The sequence below is a fragment of the Oncorhynchus gorbuscha genome, linkage group LG22, assembly GCF_021184085.1.
Source record: "Oncorhynchus gorbuscha isolate QuinsamMale2020 ecotype Even-year linkage group LG22, OgorEven_v1.0, whole genome shotgun sequence".
Lineage (NCBI taxonomy): Eukaryota > Metazoa > Chordata > Actinopteri > Salmoniformes > Salmonidae > Oncorhynchus > Oncorhynchus gorbuscha.
In genome coordinates, this window is record NC_060194.1 from 1,538,248 (window position 1) to 1,563,217 (window position 24,970).

Sequence of the window (24,970 nt, forward strand, 5' to 3'; positions counted from 1 at the left end):
ATGTTGTTATGGTCTAATGTTGTTATGATCTAATGTTGTTATGGTCTAATGGTCTAATGTTGTTATGGTCTAATGTTGTTATGGTCTAATGTTGTTATGATCTAATGTTGTTATGGTCTAATGTTGTTATGGTCTAATGTTGTTATGATCTAATGTTGTTATGATCTAATGTTGTTATGATCTAATGTTGTTATGATCTAATGTTGTTATGATCTAATGGTCTAATGCTGTTATGATCTAATGTTGTTATGGTCTAATGTTGTTATGGTCTAATGGTCTAATGTTGTTATGGTCTAATGTTGTTATGGTCTAATGTTGTTATGATCTAATGTTGTTATGATCTAATGGTCTAATGTTGTTATGATCTAATGGTCTAATGTTGTTATGGTCTAATGTTGTTATGGTCTAATGGTCTAATGTTGTTATCGTAGAATGTATGCACACATGACTGTAAGTCGCTTTGGATAAAAGCGTCTGCTAAATGGCATATATTATTATTATATTACAAACACACCCTACAGAGCCCCAGGACAACAGCACAATTAGACCCAACCAAATCATGAGAAAACAAAAAGAAAATTACTTAACACATTGGAAAGAATTAACAAAAAAACAGAGCAAAATAGAATGCTATTTGGCCCTACACAGAGAGTACACAGCGGCAGAATACCTGACTACTGTGACTGACCCAAAATTAAGGAAAGCTTTGACTATGTACAGACTCAGTGAGCATAGCCTTGCTATTGAGAGAGGCCGCCGTAGGCAGACATGGCTCTCAAGAGAAGACAGGCTATGTGCTCACTGCCCACAAAATGAGGTGGAAACTGAGCTGCACTTCCTAACCTCCTGCCCAATGTATGACCATATTAGAGAGACATATTTCCCCCAGATTACACAGATCCACAAAGAATTCGAAAACAAATCCAATTTTGAAAAACTCCCATATCTTTTGGGTGAAATTCCAGTGTGCCATCACAGCAGCAAGATTTGTGACCTGTTGCCACGAGAAAAGGGCAACCAGTGAAGAACAAACACCATTGTAAATACAACCCATATTTATGCTTATTCATTTTATCTTGTGTCCTTTAACTATTTGTACATTGTATATATATATATAATATGACATTTGTAATGTCTTTACTGTTTTTAAACTTCTGTATGTGTAATGTTTACTGTTAATTTTGTTATTTTTCACTTTATATATTCACTTTGTATGTTGTCAACCTCACTTGCTTTGGCAATGTTAACACATGTTTCCCATGCCAATAAAGCCCTTGAATTGAATTGAATTGGTTGAACGAACCAGAGTGAACTCATTTCCGGGATTTAGGACTACAACTATATAGTGAAAAAAAATATATAGCGGTGAGTGGTTTCTGAAGCATAATTCTAATTGTTTCGTAAATTCCTTCTTGTGTTTGAATATAAGCACAATACAAATAGAAATGGATTAAAATGTAATAGTTATCCACAATGTAAACGTAAGGTCTCCTCGTCATACTAACGTGACGTCATCATTTGTGCTGCAGGCAGAATACTCAGTCGCGCATAAAGGAAATTTGTCAACATACAAAGTCGACGAGAAGTTATGGCGGAATTAAATCGAAGTCTTCAAGAATATCTGGCCCAGTCTAAAGGTGGTGCCAAGACGATATCTCAGTCCAGCTCAAGTACGACCATAGATATCGAATCCAGTTCGGTAGCTGGGAGCTGGTTCGGTAGCTGGTCGAGCCCGTTCTCTGGCTCCAGGAGTGGCGGCGGAGGTTCGACAGGCCAAGGGTTAGGCAGCGGCTATTCCTGGCCGTGGTCTACGGAGCCAGACCCATGTCTTCCGGGAATGAGTCGCTCGCAACGACTGGTCGCTTTCGGAGTGTGTATTGCGTTCTCGGCGTTGTGCTTTGGACTGTCCGCCCTGTACGCACCCTTGTTGCTGTTGTATGCGCGCAAATTTGCCCTTCTCTGGTCTCTCGGCTCTCTTTTCGCGATTCTGGGAGCAGCGATACTGCGGGGACCCAGCAAGCTTATAGCGAGGCCGACTCCCAGCGCGTTGGTGTATCTGTGCTCTATTGGAGGTACACTGTATGCAGCGCTCAGCCTTCACAGCACCATACTCACCGCCGTCGGAGCCATTGTCCAGGTTGCGGTAATCGTTGGGTACATCGTCTCTTTGCTGCCGGGCGGTAGCGCAGGAATTCGATTCATGGGAGGGATGGCAGTGTCTGCTATCAAAAGGACTGTCACGGGTAAAACGATGCCAATTTAACCACCACTTCCATTTAATCCGAACGGACTTTTGCCCTCTTGTGAATAGGACTGAATGACTAGTTTAGAGTGCACTAGCAAAACAATGTCATAATGTGGCCCATGACAATGCTGTTAATTCCTTTTCTCTTGTAATTTACTTCTGATGGACCAACATGCCCAGTAATATATCAGAATTAAGAGTCAAATGGAAACAGACCAGCAGAGAACTATGAAGCCTCATGTCTTTTTTTCAACTAATAAAATGTACAATCTTACCATGGAATGTATTTTCTATCCTGAACCAAGGGATAGAATATTGGCCTAGAGTGGATGAAATACTTGGTGCAGGACCAAGGGAATAGCACCAAAAGTACCAATTCTGCATGCCAGGCAAGCTAATAAATCAAGCGTATTTCTAAAACCGTAGGCTATTTGAAAGTCTGTATTCAGGTCTGGCTAGTTTCAAATGCATATTTCCTGTCTTTCCTTGAGGTTTTACTTATCCTAACTTCCTCCTTTAGGTAATCACTTATTTAGAGTATCCAAAAAGGCTATGTATGGTCTTAGGTTCTGATTCAATATAACCCTTCCTTTAGATTGGCAATATGCTTACCAGTCATGATAATGGTGTCTCAATTAACAGTTAATGTGATGACGTGGGCTCTACTAGCCTGGTTCCATATATTTATGGTCATTGTCACTCCACTCTCTCCACCCCCCCCCCCCCCCCATGTACAAAGAATGAAAGACCAGAAACCAGGGTGACATTTTGCACACATTTCTATTAGTCTCATACAAAAAAATGGACAAAAGCAATATGACAATCTCATGACAAACTGTACATTTAGAAAGAGAGGAAGGCCGCCTCGATATTCAGGGGAGCCCGGCGATGAGACAGTGATTCTTCTTCTCTCCATTATTGGACATTTAAAAATGAACTTAAATAAATGGAGCCGAGGACTTGGGGGGGGGGGGGGGGGGAATAACATATTCAACGCCCTGTTCTGTTTGTTAACTACCAGTGACAAACAGGACTTCTGAGCATCCCAGATAGCACCCTATTCCCTATATAGTGCGTTACTTTTGACTATACCCCTATGGGCCATGTTAAAAAGTAGTGCTCCATATAGAGAATAGGGTGCCATTTGGGATTCACCCATATAGCCAAGGACCAAATCCTCTCCTGGAATAATGAATCTTGAAACGTGGGCATTTTCAGTGTGGTGCCATATAGAGAATAGGGTGCCATTTGGGATGCACCCATATAGCCAAGGACCAAATCCTCTCCTGGAATAATGAATCTTGAAACGTGGGCATTTTCAGTGTGGCGCCATATAGAGAATAGGGTGCCATTTGGGATGCACCCTCTGAACATTTTCAGATATAAATGTAATGTACAAAGTGGACATGGTTCTCTATTCTTTCCAAAACAAACACAAGTTGTCTGATCTGTACATTGTATTCCTATCTGCAAAGTTCAAGATCCTGGACTCTTTCTATTATGTGTGATTGGTACAGTACATGTAGAAAAGATAAACTATGGGCAGTTCACATTATCACATGAAGTGTGTCCAGGGGTTTATTCAGGAGGGTGCAGCGTTACAAAACATTCAGACAATTCTTTCTAATGCAGAATGAGGAATCCTACCAATGCCTGTCTGCAATGTTGCACCCTCCTGAATAAATCCCAGGTTTCTTGCCTGTTACAATACTTTGTTCAAACCACACTGACAAAAAAACATTCTGGTATGTGGCCCATGTCTGAACTTGGAATAGAAACCTTGACCAATCAGTGATTGCTTCAGCTTGCAATATCCACCCTGCGACCAATCAGGATGAGTATGGCAAAGAGCCATAGGGCGGAATCTGTCGTCTAAAGGATCCAAATGTAAAGACAGCAACTCGTCCATCTCGTAGTGAGAGACCTGAGGCTTTCGACACATACAGCAATAAAGGCCCTTTCCCACTCCACGAGGCCCCTATACACACAGTAAACAATCCATCCTCCAGCCTTACAATCAGGCCTGAAGAGGTGTAGTCTGAGCCCAGAGATGATCCACTGATCTGGGGGACAGGAGGTGGCGGTAGTGGTTGTGTATCTCTTTTTGGTCCCTGTCCTCTTTGCGGGGAGGGGGGGGGTGAATAGGAGAGAAAAGGGGATGGGGAGGTAAGAGAATGGAGGTTTGGTGGGGAGCAGGTAGGTCGATTTGTAGCGAGTTGTTCCTTCAGTCCTACCGGCCACGCCCTCCTCCCCTGGGGGCCCCGCGGGGCGCCCCTCTCCAGCCCCCTCTGCCACCGCGGGTCGAGGGGCCGTAGCCGCCTTCCTCTCTCTGGGGCGGTCGGCCTGGAGAGAGCAGAGGGAGAAGAGACTGGGGTTGGACTCCGTTCCATTTCAAAATAGGACATAAAACCACTTAACCCTAATACCAACAAAGAATGACCTGCAAAGACAGATTATAAAAGTCTCAATACAGTGCCTTAGGAAAGTAATTCAGACACCTGGACCTTTACCACATTAGTCTTATTCTAAAATATATTTAAATAATAAAAACAATCTACACCCAATACACCATAATGATAAAGCAAAAACAGGTTATACATTTTTATAAAAACAAGTTCTCATTTACAACTGCGACCTGGCCAAGATAAAGCAAAGCAGTTTGACATGATTCAACAACACAGAGTTACACATGGAATAAACAAACATACAGCCAATAACACAATAGAAAAGTCTATATACAGTGTGTGCAAATTAAGTAAGATTAGGGAGGTAAAGGCGATAAATAGGCCACAGTGGTGAAATAATTACAATTTAGCAATTAAACACTGAAATTAATGTGCAGAAGATGAATGTGCAGAAGATGCATGTGCGTAACAACATGTGGAAAATGTCAGGGGGTCTGAATACTTTCCGAGAAATAAAGGCATGGTGGGCACTGTATACTGTCAGAGAAATAAAGGTATGGTGGGCACTGTATACTGTCAGAGAAATAAAGGTGGGCACTGTATACTGTCAGAGAGATGGTGGGCACTGTATACTGTCAGAGAAATAAAGGCATGGTGGGCACTGTATACTGTAGGGCATAAAGGCATGGTGGGCACTGTATACTGTCAGAGAGATAAAGGCATGGTGGGCACTGTATACTGTCAGAGAAATAAAGGCATGGTGGGCACTGTATACTGTCAGAGAAATAAAGGCATGGTGGGCACTGTATACTGTGGGCATGGTGGGCACTGTATACTGTCAGAGAAATAAAGGCATGGTGGGCACTGTATACTGTCAGAGAGATAAAGGCATGGTGGGCACTGTATACTGTCAGAGAGATAAAGGCATGGTGGGCACTGTATACTGTCAGAGAGATAAAGGCATGGTGGGCTGTATACTGTCAGAGAGATAAAGGCATGGTGGGCACTGTACTGTCAGAGAGATAAAGGCATGGTGGGCACTGTATACTGTCAGAGAAATAAAGGCATGGTGGGCACTGTATACTGTCAGAGAAATAAAGGCACTGTATACTGTCAGAGAGATAAAGGCATGGTGGGCACTGTATACTGTCAGAGAAATAAAGGCTGTCAGAGAAGATAAAGGCATGGTGGGCACTGTATACTGTCAGAGAAATAAAGGCATGGTGGGCACTGTATACTGTCAGAGAGATAAAGGCATGGTGGGCACTGTATACTGTCAGAGAAATAAAGGCATGGTGGGCACTGTATACTGTAAGAGAAATAAAGGCATGGTAAAGGGGCACTGTACTGTCAGAGAAATACATGGTCACTGAGAGATAAAGGCATGGTGGGCACTGTATACTGTCAGAGAAATAAAGGCATGGTGGGCACTGTATACTGTCAGAGAGATAAAGGCATGGTGGGCACTGTATACTGTCAGAGAAATAAAGGCATGGTGGGCACTGTATACTGTCAGAGAAATAAAGGCATGGTGGGCACTGTATACTGTCAGAGAAATAAAGGCATGGTGGGCACTGTATACTGTCAGAGAGATAAAGGCATGGTGGGCACTGTATACTGTCAGAGAAGATAAAGGCATGGATGGGCACTGAGTCAGAATAAAGGCATGGTGGGCACTGTATACTGTCAGAGAAATAAAGGCATGGTGGGCACTGTATGTCAGAGAGATAAACTGTCAGTCAGAGATAAAGGCATAAAGGGTGGGCACTGTATACTGTCAGAGAGATAAAGGCATGGTGGGCACTGTATACTGTCAGAGAGATAAAGGCATGGTGGGCACTGTATACTGTCAGAGAGATAAAGGCATGGTGGGCACTGTATACTGTCAGAGAGATAAAGGCATGGTGGGCACTGTATACTGTCAGAGAGATAAAGGCATGGTGGGCACTGTATACTGTCAGAGAAATAAAGGCATGGTGGGCACTGTATACTGTCAGAGAGATAAAGGCATGGTGAGCACTGTATACTGTCAGAGAAATAAAGGCATGGTGGGCACTGTATACTGTCAGAGAAATAAAGGCATGGTGGGCACTGTATACTGTCAGAGAAATAAAGGCATGGTGAGCACTGTATACTCTAAGAGAAATAAAGGCATGGTGAGCACTGTATACTCTAAGAGAAATAAAGGCATGGTGGGCACTGTATACTGTCAGAGAAATAAAGGCATGGTGGGCTAGGCTAGTAGTTGAAAGTCTCCATGACATGACAAGTAATGGATACATGAATCACAGCCTTAGCATCAGTCATTGTCACACAAACACGCACACACAAATACCCCCCCTAACCCCTCTCCCCTGTATACCTGTTGTCCTGTCCTCTACCCCTGCTCCCGGGGAGTCTTGGTCTCCGGTGCCCGGGCCGTCGTGCCACGGGCGTTTGCGTGGGGGCAGCGAGGCCATGTCCATGCCCTGCAGGGAGGAGGATCGCTCACGGCTGGCAGGGGACGGGCTGTCATGCAGCGGGCCGTGCTCGGAGCGCTGGCCTTCTCTGTATGCCTCGTGACCTGGGAGCACACAGGCAATTACATGAACACAGTCATTTCCCAACAGGGTCAAAATGGGGGAGATGTGGATAAAACGAACGTGTGGCACTATTTATTTCATAACCTGGCGCTGAGCTGTAAAAATGAACCCCTAAAAAATGAATTCCTTAGTAGTGTCGCACTAAAAATCCTCTGGGGCTGCCATTTACATTGATTAGTCCTTTCACTACCTTGAACGTTACGTGGAGTGAGACTGGCTGCTAGCCATGATTCCTGTAAGGGTTAGCCTACTATGCGATTATTTCCTTATGGCTAGCGTTGGGAGCTGTTGGCCTGCCACGCAACCCTGGTTCGATAAGACAGCCCCTTTACCTTGATCTTGCCCGCCCTCCCAGGCCTCCTGACCTCTGCCTCCCTCATAGTGTGGGGGGAACTCATCAGGGGTGGGGAGCAGGCCCTGGCGTCCACCACCACCTCCTGAGGTAACAACCGAGGGATGAATGAAAGATAGGACCCATAGATTGATGGACAGATACAGACAGACGAGAAAGAGGTAGAGAGAGAACTAGATAAGGACAGAGACAGATAGATCATAAAAGAGGGACAGACAACACAAACTCAGCTGGTCTCACCTCCTCCTCTGGGTGGGCCCCCTCCTCGTGGGGGTCTCCCCCTCCCTCCGTTGTCCCAACCGCCGGCCATCTCATTTGAGGTGTCAAAGTTCTCTTCCTGCCCACCAAACTCATCAGGGAACCCCCTCCCCCCAGGGCGACCCTGTCCACCCCCTCTGTACCTGCACAGAAAAGAGACGCCGTTTGAGTGGAGATACAGAAGGCCCGTTGAAACATCCATGCTCCACTGTCCATGCTTTACCCTTTCCTTCGACAAAGGAGAGGTTCACACTTCAGGACACTAAAGGCTATAAAACAAATCACATATGATTGTGCTTACTCTCAGCGGTGTGATATGTGATACTGCAACTGCTAGTCAAAATACATGATTCAAAACAGAACCTCAGCTGCTGTTTTTTTTAGAGGAAACATCCACTAAGATAACTTGGGCAAATAAAAAGCAGTGCAACTAGACAGCTGACAACGCACCTTTTAAATTCATTTTCCCATTCAGGGTGAACTATGCACATGTCGGCTCAAGAGTAAATGACCTTTAAACGTCTGTTATAATGCACTGCTCTATAATGCGAATTGGATTGAATCCTGGCCTTGGTATGCATAATGTCTGTGTTCTAGTTTATACAGTCTATTTTGACAGTACGTAGTTAGTAGGAAAGTTGGTCTGCGGGTTAGTCGACGAGTTTGTAGGAAGGCTAGGTTGCCAGTTAGGACAGTTTGTGAGTTAGAAGAAAAGCTGGTTGGCGAGTTAGTAGGAAAGCTAGGTGGTGAGTTGGTAGGTAAATTAGTCAGTGAGTTAGTAGGAAAGTTAGACCCACGTGTCGTCTGAGTCCTGGCCATGCCTTGGTGGAGGCAGTCTGTCTCTCTGCCTCTGGTCAAACTCCTCTCCTGGACTCCCATAACCACCAAACCTGACATGCACACACGCACATAAGCCCATAGTTTGAGCAACCCGAGGCAGAAGCAACCCATAGATCCACTAATATAGTAAGTTAAGGGTCAGAGCAAAGGTAGGTTTGAAAGAGGGGGTTCCCTGATGACGAAGGTTTGGGTTAAGATGAGAAAGATGAAAAAGTAGGTGAGAGGTGAGATTTAAGGTGTAGAGGTACAGGTAAACACTATGAGAGCTTAGGTGAGATTTAAGGTGTAGAGGTACAGGTAAACACTATGAGAGCTTAGGTGAGATTTAAGGTGTAGAAGTACATGTAAACACTATGAGAGCTTAGGTGAGATTTAAGGTGTAGAGGTACAGGTAAACACTATGAGAGCTTAGGTGAGATTTAAGGTGTAGAGGTACAGGTAAACACTATGAGAGCTTAGGTGAGATTTAAGGTGTAGAGGTACAGGTAAACACTGAGAGCTTAGGTGAGATTTAAGGTGTAGAGGTACAGGTAAACACTGAGCGCTTAGGTGAGATTTAACGTGTAGAGGTGGCGGCACGGACGTAAGTAAAGACAGACGCGAGGTTAAAGGTCACAACCGAAAAGCAAGGTCGGCTCACCTGTCGTCCCTGCGGCCTCGGAACTCTCCCCCATCACGGGGGAATCTTTCCTCAGAAGAGCCCCAGTTTCCCCCATTCCCCCCCCCTCCCCCTTGCCCCCCTCCTCTGTGGCCTCCCTGGTATTCCTGGCTGGACCCTCTCCTCCAGCTCTCCTCTCCCCGTCCGTGGAAGTCCTGGCCACCTTCATTGAAGTCGTTGGATCGGCGCCCCTGCTGAGAGTCTCCCCAGTAAGAACCAGAGCCCTGGTCAGGGCCCCCAGGGCCGCCCTGCCCCTGACCCCCAGGTGGAGGACCCATGTGGTGGTTGGGGGGCCCTCGGGTATCTCCTTGGGAGAATCGGAGACATCAAAATAGAGGGCATATACTGAAATATAAGTCAGACAAAACATATGGCTCTTTCAATGGAGAAACGCCATTGAGAATGCTTTTTAGTCCAGGACTAGGCTTAATCTGTGTCTGGGAAACCGTCCAAGTGTTTATGCCAGTAAGTACCAACTGTATTTTTTACTACCGCGTATGTTTTTGAAAAGTAATCTTCCTTGGTCACTTCAGTAATGTTTACATACCGTTTTACCCACTTTACATGTGCATACAGTATTCTAGTCATGCCTCATCCTCTATAACTACTGCTGTACACACCTTTACTATTCATATTACTGTCTTTACGCACCATTATATGTAAACTCTGCAAAAAAAAAAGAAACGTCCTCTCACTGTTATTTTCAGCAAACTTAACATGTGTAAATATGTGTATGAACATAACAAGATTCAACAACTGAGACATAAACTGAACAAGTTCCACAGACATGTGACTAACAGAAATGGAATAATGTGTCCCTGAACAAAGGGGGGGTTAAAATCAAATGTAACAGTCAGTATCTGGTGTGGCCAACAGCTGCATTAAGTACGGCAGTGCATCTCCTCCTCATGGACTGCACCAGATTAGACAGTTCTGGCTGTTAGATTAGACGGTGAGTTTGTCTGGCGGTGAGTTTGTGTTAGACGGTGAGTTTGTGCCCCGGTGAGTTTGTGCCCATAGGCGACGGTGAGTTTGTGCCCATAGGCGACGGTGAGTTTGTGCCCAGGCGACGGTGAGTTTGTGCCCATAGGCGACGGTGAGTTTGTGCCCATAGGCGACGGTGAGTTTGTGCCCCCATGAGTTTGTGCCCATAGGCGACGGTGAGTTTTGTAGGCCGGTGAGTTTGTGCCCATAGGCGACGGTGAGTTTGTGCCCATAGGCGACGGTGAGTTTGTGCCCATAGGCGACGGTGAGTTTGTGCCCATAGGCGACGGTGAGTTTGTGCCCATAGGCGACGGTGAGTTTGTGCCCATAGGCGACGGTGAGTTTGTGCCCATAGGCGACGGTGAGTTTGTGCCCATAGGCGACGGTGAGTTTGTGCCCATAGGCGACGGTGAGTTTGTGCCCATAGGCGACAGTGAGTTTGTGCCCATAGGCAACGGTGAGTTTGTGCCCATAGGCAACGGTGAGTTTGTGCCCATAGGCAACGGTGAGTTTGTGCCCATAGGCGACGGTGAGTTTGTGCCCATAGGCGACGGTGAGTTTGTGCCCATAGGCGACGGTGAGTTTGTGCCCATAGGCAACGGTGAGTTTGTGCCCATAGGCGACGTTGTTGCCGGTGATGGCTGGTGAGGACCCACCTTACAACAGGCCTACAAGCCCTCAGTCCAGCCTCTCTCAGCCTATTGCGGACAGTCTGAGCACTGATAGAGGGATTGTGTGTTCCTGGTGTAACTCGGGCAGTTGTTGTTGCCATCCTGTACCTGTCCCGCAGGTGTGATGTTCGGATGTACCGATCCTGTGCAGGTGTTGTTACACGTGGTCTGCCACTGCGAGGACGATCAGCTGTCCGTCCTGTCTCCCTGTAGCGCTGTCTTAGGCGTCTCACAGTACTGACATTGCAATTTATTGCCCTGGCCACATCTGCAGTCCTCATGCCTTCACACAGATGAGTAGGGACTCTGGGCATCTTTCTTTTGGTGTTTTTCAGAGTCAGTAGAAAGGCCTTTTTAGTGTCCTATGTTTTCATAACTGTGACCTTAATTGCATACCGTCTGTAAGCTGTTATTGTCTTAACGACCGTTCCACAGGTGCATGTTCATTAATTATTTATGGTTCATTGAACAAGCATGGGAAACCTGCCTAGAAGGCCAGTATCCTGGAGTTGCCTCTTCACTGTTGACATTGAGACTGGTGTTTTGCGGGTACTATTTAATGAAGCTGCCAGTTGAGGACTTGAGGTGTTTCTCAAACTAGACACTCCAATGTACTTGTCCTCTTGCTCTGTTGTGGACCGGGGCCTCCCACTCTTTCTATTCTGGTTAGAGCCAGTTTGCGCTGTTCTGTGAAGGGAGTAGTACACAGCGTTGTTTCCAGCTACAATAGTCATTTACAACATTAACAATGTCTACACTGTGTTTCTGATCAATTTGATGTTATTTTAAATGGACAAAAAAATATAAAATTACATTTCTAAGTGACCCCAAACTTTTGAACGGTGGTGTGTATATATACACACACACGCCACATACTTCTGCCTCTACTCTTCTGTGAAAGCTTTCCACTAGTTGTTGGAACATTGCTGCGGGGACGTGCTTCCATTCAAGACCATTAGACCATAAGTGAGGTTGGGCACTGATGTTGGGCGATTAGGCCTGGCTCGCAGTCAGCATTCCAATTCATCCCCAAAGGTGTTTGATGGAGTTGAGGTCAGGGCTCTGGTGCAGGCCATTCAAGTTCTTCCACACAGATCTCAACAAACCATTTCTGTATGGACCTCACTTTTTTCAATGGGGCATTGTCATGCTGAAACAGGAAAGGGCCTTCCCCAAACTGTCATTGCATGCTAATTTCCCTTCACTGGAACTAAGGGGCCGAGCTCGAACCATGAAAAAACACCCCCAGAACATTATTCCTCCTCCACCAAACTTTACAGTTGGAACTATGCATTGGGACAGGTAGCGTTCTCCTGATATCTGACAAACCCAGATTTGTCCGTGGGACCGCCAGATGGTGAAGCGTGATTTATCACTCCAGAGAATGCATTTCCACTGCTCCAGAGCCGACGCTTGTCATTGTGATCTTAGGCTTGGCCATGGAAACCCATTTCATGAAGCTCACAAAGAACAGTTCTTGTGCTGATGTTGCTTCCAGAGGCAGTTTGGAAATTGGTGTTGCAACTGAGGAGAGTCGATTTTTACACGCTACAGCACACAGTGTTCCTGTTTTGTCAGCTTGTGTGACTAGACCACTTCACGGCTGAGCCATTGTTGCGCCTAAACGTTTCCACTTCACAATAACAGCACTTACAGTTGACCCGGGCAGCTCTAGCAGGGCAGAAATTTGACAAACTGACTGGTGGCAAACTGGCGCTGCCCCGGTGAATGTCACTGAGCTCTTCGGTACGGGCCATTCTACTGCCAATGTTTGTCTATGGAGATTGCATGGCTGTGAACTCTATTTTATAAACCTGCCAGCAACGGGTGTGGCTGAAATAGCCGAATCCATTCATTTCAAGGGTTGTCCAAATACCTTTGGCCATGTAGTGTATTTTGTTCCGGTCTCTGACATTGCACGTTCTGATATTTCTTCATTTCAGATGTTTTTTCTGGATTATGTGTATATAGTTTATTTATTTTTTACTGCTAGGTATTACTACACTGTTGAAGATAGAAACACAAGACTGCGATAACATCTGCAAATCTGTGTAAGCGACCAAAAAAACGTTATCTTAAGACTCGTGGGAATTTGTGTTCACCTACCTTTGCCATTGGGTCCTTGCTGTCCCATCCCATGCATCATGGGGCCAGTGTTTTGTCCCACCTGTGTGAAGGGGTGTTTTTAGGAGTTGAGACTTTTTGTAAACAACACAGAGGCGTTTCAGAACCATCTTGGATCAATTCATGTTGCACACAAACAGCCCTACTGCTTAAATATTGAATTTGAACTCAATGTAGCTAGCAAGTTGGCTAACCAACAAGACAATGTTGCTACGATTTCCACCACTGAACTACCCAACCCAGATTAACCTCTTTAGATTCAACAAAAGCTCTTGCCACATTCTTATAAAATGAGCCTACCTTCATATTTCTGACATTTATTTTGTTTTACAGCTAGTTTGACAATCTCACCTGGTGCTGCATGTAGGATGGAGGCCCCTGCATGTTGCCCGGTGGGCCCTGCATGTTCCCTGGGGGTCCTTGCATGTTCCCGGGGGGTCCTTGCATGTTACCTGGTGGGGGCCCGTGCATCCCACCTGGGGGTGGCCCCTGCATGTTGCCCATCCCATGCATGCCCCCCATGCCTGGCATGTTGCCGTGTGTCCTGGGAGGGTTCTGCATGGGAGGCCCCATTCCCACCCCGCCCTGCATGGGTCCCTGTGGGCCCATCATATTCCCCTGAGGGGGCATCATGCCCCCCTGTGGTGGAGGCCCCTGGCCTCGAGGAGGGGGCCCCATCATTCCTCCCGGTGGGGGGCCCTGCATGTTTCCGGGGGGGCCCTGCATCCCTCTGGGTCCGGGAGGCATGCCGTGAGGCCCCTGGGGGCCCATGTTTCTGTGGGGGCCAGGGTGCCTCTGCATGCCTTGGGGCCCATGGAGGTCAGGGGGACCCATCATGCCCTGAGGAGGCCCCTGGTGGTGCTGGGACCCTGGAGGGGGTCCCATCTGTCCCGGACGCATGAACGGAGCCTGCATGACGCCAGGGCCCATGGGGGGCCCCATGTTGTGGGGCATCTGCTGAGGGGGCATGGACTGGGGGAAGCCCTGAGGAGGTGGGGGCATGGTTCCTCCCTGGCCAGGGAAAGGTGGCATGGGTCCTTGTGGACCTCCTGGGGGAGGCATGTTCCCGTCCATCTGATTCATACGGTCCATCTTCATTTGCTGGGGAAAATTATTCAGCCTATCATACCTGATTCAGCCTATCATACCTGATTCAGCCTATCATACCTGATTCAGCCTATCATACCTGATTCAGCCTATCATACCTGATTCAGCCTATCATACCTGATTCAGCCTATATACCTGATTCAGCCTATCATACCTGATTCAGCCTATCATACCTGATTCAGCCTATTATACCTGATTCAGCCTATTATACCCTATTATACCTGATTCAGCCTATTATACCTGATTCAGCCTATTATACCTGATTCAGCCTATTATACCTGATTCAGCCTATTATACCTGATTCAGCCTATCATACCTGATTCAGCCTATCATACCTGATTCAGCCTATCATACCTGATTCAGCCTATTATACCTGATTCAGCCTATTATACCTGATTCATACCTGATTCAGCCTATCATACCTGATTCAGCCTATTATACCTGATTCAGCCTATTATACCTGATTCAGCCTATTATACCTGATTCAGCCTATTATACCTGATTCAGCCTATTATACCTGATTCAGCCTATTATACCTGATTCAGCCTATTATACCTGATTCAGCCTATTATACCTGATTCATACCTGATTCAGCCTATACCTGATTCAGCCTATCATACCTGATTCAGCCTATCATACCTGATTCAGCCTATCATACCTGATTCAGCCTATCATACCTGATTCAGCCTATTATACCTGATTCAGCCTTTAACCTGATTCAGCCTATCATACCTGATTCAGCCTATCATACCTGATTCTATATCTGATTCAGTAAACCTGATTCACACTTACCTGATTCAGTTGTGTCTATACCTGATTCAGCCTATTATTGAAATAATACCTTAATAATCTGATTCTATTATTATTTCTAATATTATATTATTTTAGACCATGTTGAAATAATCCTTAATAATCTATTCTATTATTATTTCTAATAATATATTATTTTCGGTCAGATTTCATGAATGTAAACAGCCGAGCTGGAACGTCCTCAAAAACACTAGCGTCGATACTCGCAAGAACCTGTCCATGTTTTCTTTCCCACGAGAATGTTATTTTTGCAACGAAATTTTAAAAAATGTAATGCTCTGATACTTCCTATGTTTGCGGGTCAGTTTTGTTCACATCTGAAAAGCAATACGGGTCTAAGAGCCTGTCACAGAGGGATGACGTCATCCGTGGAAGATGCATACAGATGCTCTGTGCTGTGGCTACGTGAGGCCATAGTTCCAGTTCTGAGTAACCAAATTCCAGCAATTAATTCAGCAGTATGCACGTTTAAAAAAATCCCAGCCACCTCCAACTATCAGACTTAGTTTGAAGTATTTTTTGAGGGAGTTTCGGTTTGTAGTGCAGCTCTGCTAACATCGGTCCGGCCGTTTTCCGTTCATGAAATCTGACAATGGTAGCCTGAAGTAAATAATGGATTATTGTGGATTTTGTCACCATGGCCCTTCAGACACAACACAAGTTAAAGGCCCAAATATAGACTTTGCATGAACTATCCTTTTAATCCGAAACAAATGCCTGTAGCTGCACTGCAGGGCTAGGTTTGTTGACCTTTGACCTAAAATGCACATTTTTGTCACTGACACTTTTGTCACATTTTTTGTTGTTTGTTTCAGATGACCTCTCACCTCTAGCATCATCGGGTTGGTGTTTGTCTTCCCATCCATTTTCTTCTCATCCATCCTTTCTTTCTTCTCTCCTCCCGGTGGCACGAGAGGCACCTTATTGTCCGCCCAGGCCTTTAAGGAAGGAGGAGACAAAGGAAGGGAGAAAGAGTGAGAAATGTCACAGAGCAAATACTCAAATATACTGACAACAGACCCGCCTTGATTCTTTTTCTTGCTTCTTGCATACAAAAGTGAATCAAGACTAAGTTACCTGTTGGAATTGGGCAGGGATGGGTTTGGCGTAGGGGACCTTCTTCTGTGGCACCTTCTTCTGGTCTTTCTGTAAAATCTCCTCAATCCCCCAATCCAGACCTGGGATGCTCATCTCCTCCTCGGCTGCAGTCTCTTTATCTTGAGAAAACAACATTACCCATAGTCCACCAATCTACCACGCCAACCTTGCTGGAAATGTATAGACTGTGGAAATCACAGCCCATTGCTGCAACCTTATTAGAGCTAATTCCACTGCAAAAGTAAACCTTAACCCCCCCCAACCATCTCTTTGACTTAGATGAGACATAGATTTGTTTGAGAAGTGTTAATGTGTGTATGTGTGTGTCCTCACCGCTTGCCTCTTGTTCCATGGCAGCTTTGAGCTGATCGGGGATCCCCATGCCAGGAATGGCAGCTAAGCTGTTTGGCTCCATGTCATCTGGAAAACAAACAGACCCAGAACCACAAGTTCATATGAGCATTTTCACATATAGTGGGGCAAAAAAGTATTTAGTCAGACACCAACAAAAATCCAGGAAATCACATTGTAGAATGAATTTATTTGCAGGTATTTGCAATGTCATTTTCTGGATTTTTTTTCTCATTTTGTCTGTCATAGTTGAAGTGTACCTATGATGAAAATTACAGGCCTCTCTCATCTTTTTAAGTGGGAGAACTTGCACAATTGGTGGCTGACTAAATACTTTTTTGCCCCACTGTATCTGTGACCAATGGTTCTCCTCAGTTTCCCATTTTGTCCTTCTAGGTTCTGAACCATCAGGTAGAGTTTCATAACTTGGCAATCAACTTCTTTGGCGTAGCAGCTTCTTTCAGGATTGTTTCTATGCTAGATGCCTTCAGTTCATCCAGACTCTGTTGAAGCGATTGTACTTAAAGAAATCGGCCTTGGATAAGCCAACTCTTTCTTTCTTGTAATTGATTGAATGACAGTAGAGATCCATCATAGTATGTTGAAAAGTCATGATGCTACTTTGGTGCCAGGACTTAAAGGTGTTGTCATTAAACACTAGAGGTAAGGTCGGGTCATTCCAAATAGGGTTGCCTGGCGATATTGGTTCTTTTCACCTCATTAACTCTCCCAAACACAAATGGAATTGAATTGGATTGTCTGTTTCTTTCTTCCACGCCTTGGACCCGAAGTCGTGAATCTATTTTAGATCATAAGGTATAACATTTATGGCTTAGATAATCCTCCATGCACAAGGATAATCTGCTGTCCATTGCCTAGTGAACACAGTTGTGCAGCCCAGTAAATCGAGTACCACAGTTTGAGTCATAATACCCATAAAACCTAGCGGTCAAACAAGGAAATTGTTCCAATAATTTTTCTACCATACATTTTTCCATAGGGGATTTTAGAAACACTTAAAAACAAGGGCTGTGTTTCCTGTAGGCTTACCCTGGCGTGATGTTTTGATAACCAAGGGCTGTGTTTCCTGTAGGCTTACCCTGGCGTGATGTTTTGATAACCATGGGCTGTGTTTCTGTAGGCTTACCCTGGCGTGACGTTTTGATAACCGTGTAAATCTCTCTTGGACAAGGTGACTTTTATCAATATATTCGCCTGTATTTACCCCCAAAAAACAAACGCTAATTAGCTGCTAATGTGGCCATCAAAGAACTACAAATGCCATGATGATCTGGCATTTGACTGCCGAATCGAGACAAAGGTAAAAATGTCTGGATTAACTATCTAATGTTAGCGAAATTGTAATAAATAAACTGGTGAAATTTAATTAAATTGACAATTCTGTGAACGGTCTTATGCAAGTTTTAAATTGACACAACGGTTAGCAAAGATGTCTGCTAGAGATGACGGGCAGGAGCTTGCAGGGATTTGTAGTCTTGCATGTTGTCTACTTTGATGCTAATTAGCATTTTGGAATCAGAGTAAATAGAGCCGAACATATTGATAAAAGTCACCTTGTCCTATAGAGATTTACATGGTTATCAAAACATTATGCCAGGGCAAGCCTACACTAAACACATTCCTTATTTTAAGTGATTCTAACATCCCCTACAGGCAAAATTAAATTGTGGAAAAAAGATTGGAACCATTTCCCTGTTTGACCGCTAGGTTTTCTGGGTATTATAACACCTCCACTGTGGGGCTCTATACACAGACAAATTCAAACACACACACACACACTTACACCTCACACAAAATATTCCTACACATCATACCGTATTCCACTCCATCCTCTGACATCCCAGGTAACAAATTCAGATTGTATCTGTCCCTCATCTTGTCCCCTGGCCGATTCCTCGTCCAGAATTTACTGAAAGGGATATAAATCACGCAGGAAACACTTCAAAGCCACACCAGAACAGACATCCAAAATAACAATAATTTGTTCTATTTCACAGGTGTATATTATATACTCATGTGTGACTTGGAATTTTTTTTTTTTTTTTTTGCATATCCCAACTACCCTGAGACACCCTTGGAGAGTGGGGTCCGAGCAGGGTCTGCCATTACCAACGGTGACCCTGGAGCAATTAGGATTAAGTGCCTTGCACAAGGGCACAGACAATTTTTCACCTGGTCGGCTCGTGATTTCGAACTAGAGGCCTTTAGGTTAATGGCCCCACGCTATCTGCCCGCACCTCGCGACACATTCAGTATGCGGCCAATGTGGAAACCCAAAACCTACCAACAGAGCCATAAGCAAACACATGGGACAATGGAAATATGGGAGAAAGGTCTATCAATAGGGGTGTGCGAGACAAGATAATTCAAGAGCCATGCAGGCTCCGATATGATACAGGAACGATACGTTTTAGTTCAAAATTATTCGTTGAGATTCGATGCACTAACATTTGTTGCATTTAGACATGAGTTTTCCATTCTAAACGAAGGCCTCTCGCTGGACAGCGCGGGAAGCTGTGCACCGTGCGTAGAAATGTTACAACGGATAATGACAGCTATTGGGGTGGCTCGGCATGTGAGATGACTTGTAGATCCATTACTGTCATACACAGTTACACATGGGAGAGGGCGCCCCAGTTCAGTCAGAAAATACTTCAATCATTTTTGGAAGGGAAAAGGGAAGTAACGCGAGTAAAAAACATTAGTGAACCGGTGGTTCGTAAAGTTAATTGGTTTCCTGACCGGTACATGCCACATTCGGCATCCATTAGTGAACCGGTGGTTCGTAGTGTTAATTGGTTTCCTGACCGGTACATGCCACATTCGGCATCCATTAGTGAACCGGTGGTTCGTAGTGTTAATTGGTTTCCTGACCGGTACATGCCACATTCGGCATACATTAGTGAACCGGTGGTTCGTAGTGTTAATTGGTTTCCTGACCGGTACATGCCACATTCAGATCAGTTAAGAGTCCCACGGACCAACGTGCTCGTATCTTAAACCTTTGAACCGGATTCCGATTTAGATCAGTGAATTGTTACACCCCTCATCTTTCAACCTGATGAACAATTCCATTTATTTAGTCTTGCTTCCCTGTCTACACGGAACAAAAATATAAAACGCAACATAAGTGTTAGTCCCATGTTTCATGAGCTGAAAATTCCAGGGAAATGTTTCATAATTCACAAAAAGTTTATTTCTCTAACATGTTGTGCACAAATGTTTACATTCCTGTTAGTGAGCATTTCTCCTTAACAAGGATAATCCATCCACCTTACAGGTGTGGCATATCAAGAAGCTGATTAAACAGCATGATCATTACACAAGATAAACCATCCACCTGGACAGGTGTGGTATATCAAGAAGCTGATTAAACAGCATGATCATTACACAGGGGCACCTTGTGCTGGGGACAATAAAAGGCCACTAAAATGTGCAGTTTTGTCACAACACAATGCCACAGATGTCTCAAGTTTTGAGGGAGCGTTGCAATTGGCCTGCTGACTGTAGGAATGTCCACCGGAGCTGTTGCCAGATAATCGAATGTTCATTTCTCGACTATAAGCCACCTCCAATGTCGTTTTGAGAATTCTGCAGTATGTCCAACCAGAATCACAACCGCAGACCAAGTGTATGGCGTCATGTGGGTGAGTGGTTTTCTGATGTCAACGTTGTGGTGGCGGTGGGGTTACGGTATGGGCAGACATAAGCTACAGACAACGAAGAAAATTGCATTTTATCAATGGCAATTTGGACGCACAAAAATAACGTGACGAGATCCCGAGGCCATTGTAATGCCATTCATTTGCCGGCCTCACCTAATTTTTCAGCATGATAATGTACGATCCCATGATGCAAAGATCTGTACACAATTCCTGGAAGCTGAACATTTCCTAGTTACTCCATGGCTTCCAGACTCAGACATGTCAACCATTGAGAATGTTCTGGATCGACATGTACCACAGTGTGTTCCAGTTCTCGCCAATATCCAGCAACTTCGCACAGCCATTGAAGTAGAGTTGGACAACATTCCAAAAATCAACAGCCTGATCAACTGTACGCCAAGGCGATGTGTCGCGCCTCATGAGGCAAATGGTGGTCACACCATTTGTTGCGTTGATATTTTTGTTCCATATACACTGGTATGGGTGGAGATTGTGTACAACCATTGTTGTGATTCTCTATGTCTTGTGTATACAGTGCATTCGGAAAGTATTCAGACCCCTTGAGTTTTCCATACATTATTATGTTACAGCCTTACTCAAAAATGTATTACATTGCCCCCCCCCCAAAAAAAATAAGTTTAGAAATTTTATCAAATGTATTAAAAATAAAAAGCTGAAATATCACTTTAACGTAAGTATTCAGACCCTTTACTCAGTAATTTGTTGAAGCACCTTTGGCAACGATTACATGCTTGAATCTTCTTGGGTATGACACTACAAGCTTGGCACACCTGTATTTGGGGAGAATCTCCCATTTCTTCTCTGCAGATCCTATCAAACTTTGTCAGGTTGGATGGGGAGCATCGCTGCACAGATATTTTCAGGTCTCTCCAGAGATGTTCGATCGGGTTCAAGTCCGGGGTCTGGCCATTGTGTTCTTGGGGACCTTCAATGCTGCAGACATTTTTTGGTACCCTTCCTCAGATCTGTGCCTCGACACAATCCTGTCTCGGAGCTCTATGGACAATTCCTTCGACCTCATGGCTTGGTTTTTGTTCAGACATGCACTGTCAACTGTGGGACCGTATATAGACAGGTGTGTGCCTTTGCAAATCATATCCAATCAAACATCTCAAGGATGATTAATAGAAACAGGATGCATCTGAGCTCAAATTTCAAGAGACTGAATACTTATGTAAATAAGGTATCTATTTACTAATTTTAATACATTTGCAGAAATGTATAAAAAACTGCTTTCGCTTTGTCATTATGGGGTATTGAGTGCAGATTGAGGAAAATGTTGTATTTAATCAATTTTATAATAAGGCTCTAATGTAACAAAATGTGGAAAACGTCAACAGGACTGAATACTTTCCGAATGCACTGTATGCAACTTGTAAGCTTACCTGGTGTGGTCGTTGGATCCCGAGCAGAGGATGTGCCCGAGCGGGTGCCACGCCAGGCTCCAGATCATGCCCTCATGGGCCATCTCCATTCCGCCCACCTCCTTCTCCACACTGACAGAAAGTAGGTGATAATGATAAGAGCAGGAGGTCCTTTGTAACAAGTCTAATGTCATGACTATAGGTTGTGTAGGAATGATTCACTTTGGTAATGAACCCAGTCCTTTGTAACAAGTCTAATGTCATGACTATAGGTTGTGTAGGAATGATTCACTTTGGTAATGAACCCAGTCCTTTGTAACAAGTCTAATGTCATGACTATAGGTTGTGTAGGAATGATTCACTTTGGTATTGGTATCTAATGTCAGACTACATTTATGAGCATTGTGATTGGTCAGAGGTTGGAAATGAGATCCTTTGTGTCATGACTATAGGTTTGAGGCTTGAGCTAACAAGTCTAATGTCATGACTTGATTCACTTTGAGGTATCCAGACTACATTTATGAGCAGAAAAGAGGAGGGATCCATCCGAGCCTCCGCTGGCGAACAGGCCTTCGTGGACAGGGTGCCACGCTACAGCTGGAGACAGGAGACAAAGGGTTAACACACATATTTCACTAACATAAGTTTAATGTCTCAAACTCAGGATCACCACAAAAATAGTCTGGAGTCTGTCAACTCAAGGAGTTTCTCCTGCACCAGTAAAAACGATAGAGGACGTATTCACACCCTTGACAGAGCACAGCAGAAACAATCCATAGAGACACTCATGATATTCATCCACATACACACACATGCATACACAGGAGGGTAAATAAACTAAGCAACATTTGGCATAACATTCCTCTAACTACAGCAGAGGCCATTTGCTGAACTAGGTGCTAAATGGAATAGGCCAAGTCAAGCCAAAACATACCTGTGGCCTCTTTCTTGTGGCCTCGGAACACCTGCAGCTCCTCCTTGAGGTTGCGGATGTCAAAGAGCTTACACAGGTGGTCGCGGGACGCTGTCAGCAGCCAGTTACCGTTCAGGTTCCATTTCACCTCCATCACCGTGTTCTTATGGGCGTGACTGACGGAGAGAGGTAGGGTGAAAGATGAGAGTAAGGTACTGACACTTTTTACACACTACTAAGCAGAGCCGAGCTGTGCAGGCTTGGTTGTGCATCAGGTTGCTGCCTGAACCGTGTGGAAAGGACGAATATCAGAGCCAGCACATATCAGCTTGGCACGGTAGTGTAAAAAGGGTATAAGTTTCTATCCTCCAATTTTACAGCTGCTTTTACCAACAGTCATCTACTGAGAAACTACACAGTAACAACAATTTGAACAAGAAAGCACAAATTGTTACGGAGAAGTAACACATTTTGTTAGATAATTTCTCAGGCGGCTCTGGGTTTTGGGTGCTTCATGCCGCTTTCCGATGCCTTTGGGTAAAACTCACAGTGTGGCCAAACTCTGTCCGGTCTTGGGATCCCAGAATTTTATTGGCTGCTGGCTATCTTTGCTCCCTGAAACCACCAGACCTTTAGTGGGATGCCAGTCCACACACTTCACGTCAGCTCCATGACCTGTTGAGGAAGAACACCTTTAGTATCTGTAGGTGTGTGTCAGAGGCAAAAGGACAAGACAAATATACAATCGTTGACTTGTATGTAAGAGGTGATGCGGTCTACGGGTGTGTGTGACAAAGACGGTGTGTTTAGGGGGGGGCACTCAATTCCACCCTCACTCACTGTGGGGTGAGAAAACATAAAACTTGGGCAATATACTTGTACCACATACATTATTATAAAAATAGTAGATGTGGAGGCAGAGCAAATCCAAAGTAATTACACATACCGGAAGATTGCAAAGTGTGTGTGTGTGTGTGTGTGTGTGTGTGTGTGTGTGTGTGTGTGTGTGTGTGTGTGTGTGTGTGTGTGTGTGTGTGTGTGTGTGTGTGTGTGTGTGTGTGTGTGTGTGTGTGTGTGTGTGTGTGTGTGTGCCAAGAGAGAGCAAAAGAGGTGAACAAACGTAATTGAGACACCAACAAGGTTTAACAATGTGTACATGTGTGTGATAGGAGATACATGAGTGTACAAACCATTAGTGATAACATGACTGGTTGACCTTGTAATAATTTGGAACAAATTAACTAAGCCAATTCCTCTGGGTGTTAGGCACTCAACAATTTGACCTTTTAATTCTACAAGGAGTAAGTAAGTCCTTCTTCAGGTCTACATAAGCACTACATGACACCACATAAACGTTGCCTTTGTTTTACCTGACATTGCTATAAGCAGTTTAACATTCTACAAACAAATATGTTGGGATTTATGACAGTTCACATCAAGTGATTGTGAGCAGTGCATTCTTGCGTGTAACCCCATCGGCCTAAATATATTTACATGAAAGCACACACAGGGGTTCCATTTGAAGAATATGTGCACAGGTAGATATATGCTTGTGATAATGTACTTCCATGTAAAAACAAAACATGGTGTAGGAGAAGACATTCACTTTGTCTGGCTTTAAATGGGTGCAGATTGACTGTGTGTGTGTGTAAATCATCTACACACCAGAGATTGGATACCCTGCGATTCAGCATCCTCACAGTCTAAGACACATCTTAGATAATCATGGCTTGACACATTCCAACTAGCTTAGATCGATAGCTTTTAAAAACATGTTCAACTTAACTCAAAATTATACAAATACAAGGTACATTGAAAATAATGTCCTCAGTCTGCTGGGTCCTTCATACCGGTGTTAATGTTTGAATCAACTCCATCTCACATAACACAAATGCCTTGTGGTTCCCTTACTAAACCAGACAAGACCAGGGGGAGGGGAGGGGGGTACTTACTACATTAACTTAGTTAAAAGCTGATAATTTTGCCCTTTGACTATATAGTAAAATAGTACTAAATTCATTTTTACCTAGAAGTGGAGCAAGGCATTTCCGCTGTAAAAGCACATTATTTGAATATGAACACAAGACAAAATGGGTCAATTGATAGCTACATCACTAATCAATTTATTAAGTGGAAACAAAACTAAGGGAGTAGTGAAATAAACTCAGCAAAAAAAGAAACGTCCCCTTTTCAGAACCCTGTCTTTCGAAGATAATTCGTAAAATCCACATGACTTCACAGATCTTCATTGTAAAGGGTTTAAACACTGTTTCACAATGCTTGTTCAATGAACCGTAAACAATTAATGAACATACACCTGTGGAACGGTCATTAAGACACTTACAGCTTACAGACGGTATGCAATTAAGGTCACAGTTATGAAAACTTAGGACACTAAAGAGGCCTTTCTACTGACACTGAAAAATACCAAAAGAATACCAAAAGAAAGATGCCCAGGGCCCCTGCTCATCTGCGTGAACGTGCCTTAGGCATGCTGCAAG

The 24,970-nt window shown here is 44.4% G+C and overlaps 2 protein-coding genes across 3 annotated transcripts in view; one reads left to right on the top strand and one right to left on the bottom strand.

Annotated features, from left to right (window-relative positions):
• The first annotated feature begins 1,456 nt into the window (after positions 1–1,456).
• sft2d3 (SFT2 domain containing 3) lies at positions 1,457–2,519 on the top strand. Of its 2 annotated transcripts, XM_046322067.1 has the most exons (2): positions 1,457–2,243; positions 2,408–2,519. In XM_046322067.1, exons 1-2 carry the CDS (start codon positions 1,589–1,591, stop codon positions 2,440–2,442), a joined length of 690 nt encoding a protein of 229 aa, XP_046178023.1. In that variant the 5' UTR covers positions 1,457–1,588; the 3' UTR covers positions 2,443–2,519. The 2 variants fall into 2 exon arrangements, with proteins under 2 accessions (XP_046178023.1, XP_046178024.1); XM_046322068.1 differs by having other exon boundaries at positions 1,472–2,519.
• Positions 2,520–3,006: 487 nt separating this feature from the next.
• wdr33 (WD repeat domain 33) overlaps positions 3,007–24,970 on the bottom strand; it is a 40,366-nt gene continuing 18,402 nt past the window's right edge. The window contains exons 8-23 of the mRNA XM_046322629.1: positions 23,018–23,144; positions 22,491–22,645; positions 22,085–22,153; positions 21,578–21,698; positions 18,321–18,415; positions 16,468–16,554; positions 16,114–16,253; positions 15,864–15,974; positions 13,471–14,220; positions 13,102–13,162; positions 9,323–9,647; positions 8,640–8,732; positions 7,825–7,985; positions 7,565–7,669; positions 7,013–7,213; positions 3,007–4,588 (exon numbers count right to left, since the gene is read on the bottom strand). Of these exons, the coding sequence (XP_046178585.1) occupies positions 4,476–4,588; positions 7,013–7,213; positions 7,565–7,669; positions 7,825–7,985; positions 8,640–8,732; positions 9,323–9,647; positions 13,102–13,162; positions 13,471–14,220; positions 15,864–15,974; positions 16,114–16,253; positions 16,468–16,554; positions 18,321–18,415; positions 21,578–21,698; positions 22,085–22,153; positions 22,491–22,645; positions 23,018–23,144 (2,714 nt within the window). The 3' untranslated portion in view covers positions 3,007–4,475. The remainder of the gene's footprint in view (positions 4,589–7,012; positions 7,214–7,564; positions 7,670–7,824; positions 7,986–8,639; positions 8,733–9,322; positions 9,648–13,101; positions 13,163–13,470; positions 14,221–15,863; positions 15,975–16,113; positions 16,254–16,467; positions 16,555–18,320; positions 18,416–21,577; positions 21,699–22,084; positions 22,154–22,490; positions 22,646–23,017; positions 23,145–24,970) is intronic.

What these genes read in the sequence shown, in the direction of transcription:
- sft2d3 (XM_046322067.1), top strand. Translation starts at nt 1,589, where the DNA reads ATGGCGGAATTAAATCGAAGTCTTCAAGAATATCTGGCCCAGTCTAAA. An exon ending in TATCAAAAGGACTGTCACGG is followed by an intron (nt 2,244 to 2,407) that starts GTAAAACGATGC and finishes AATTTACTTCTG; the next exon opens with ATGGACCAACATGCCCAGTA.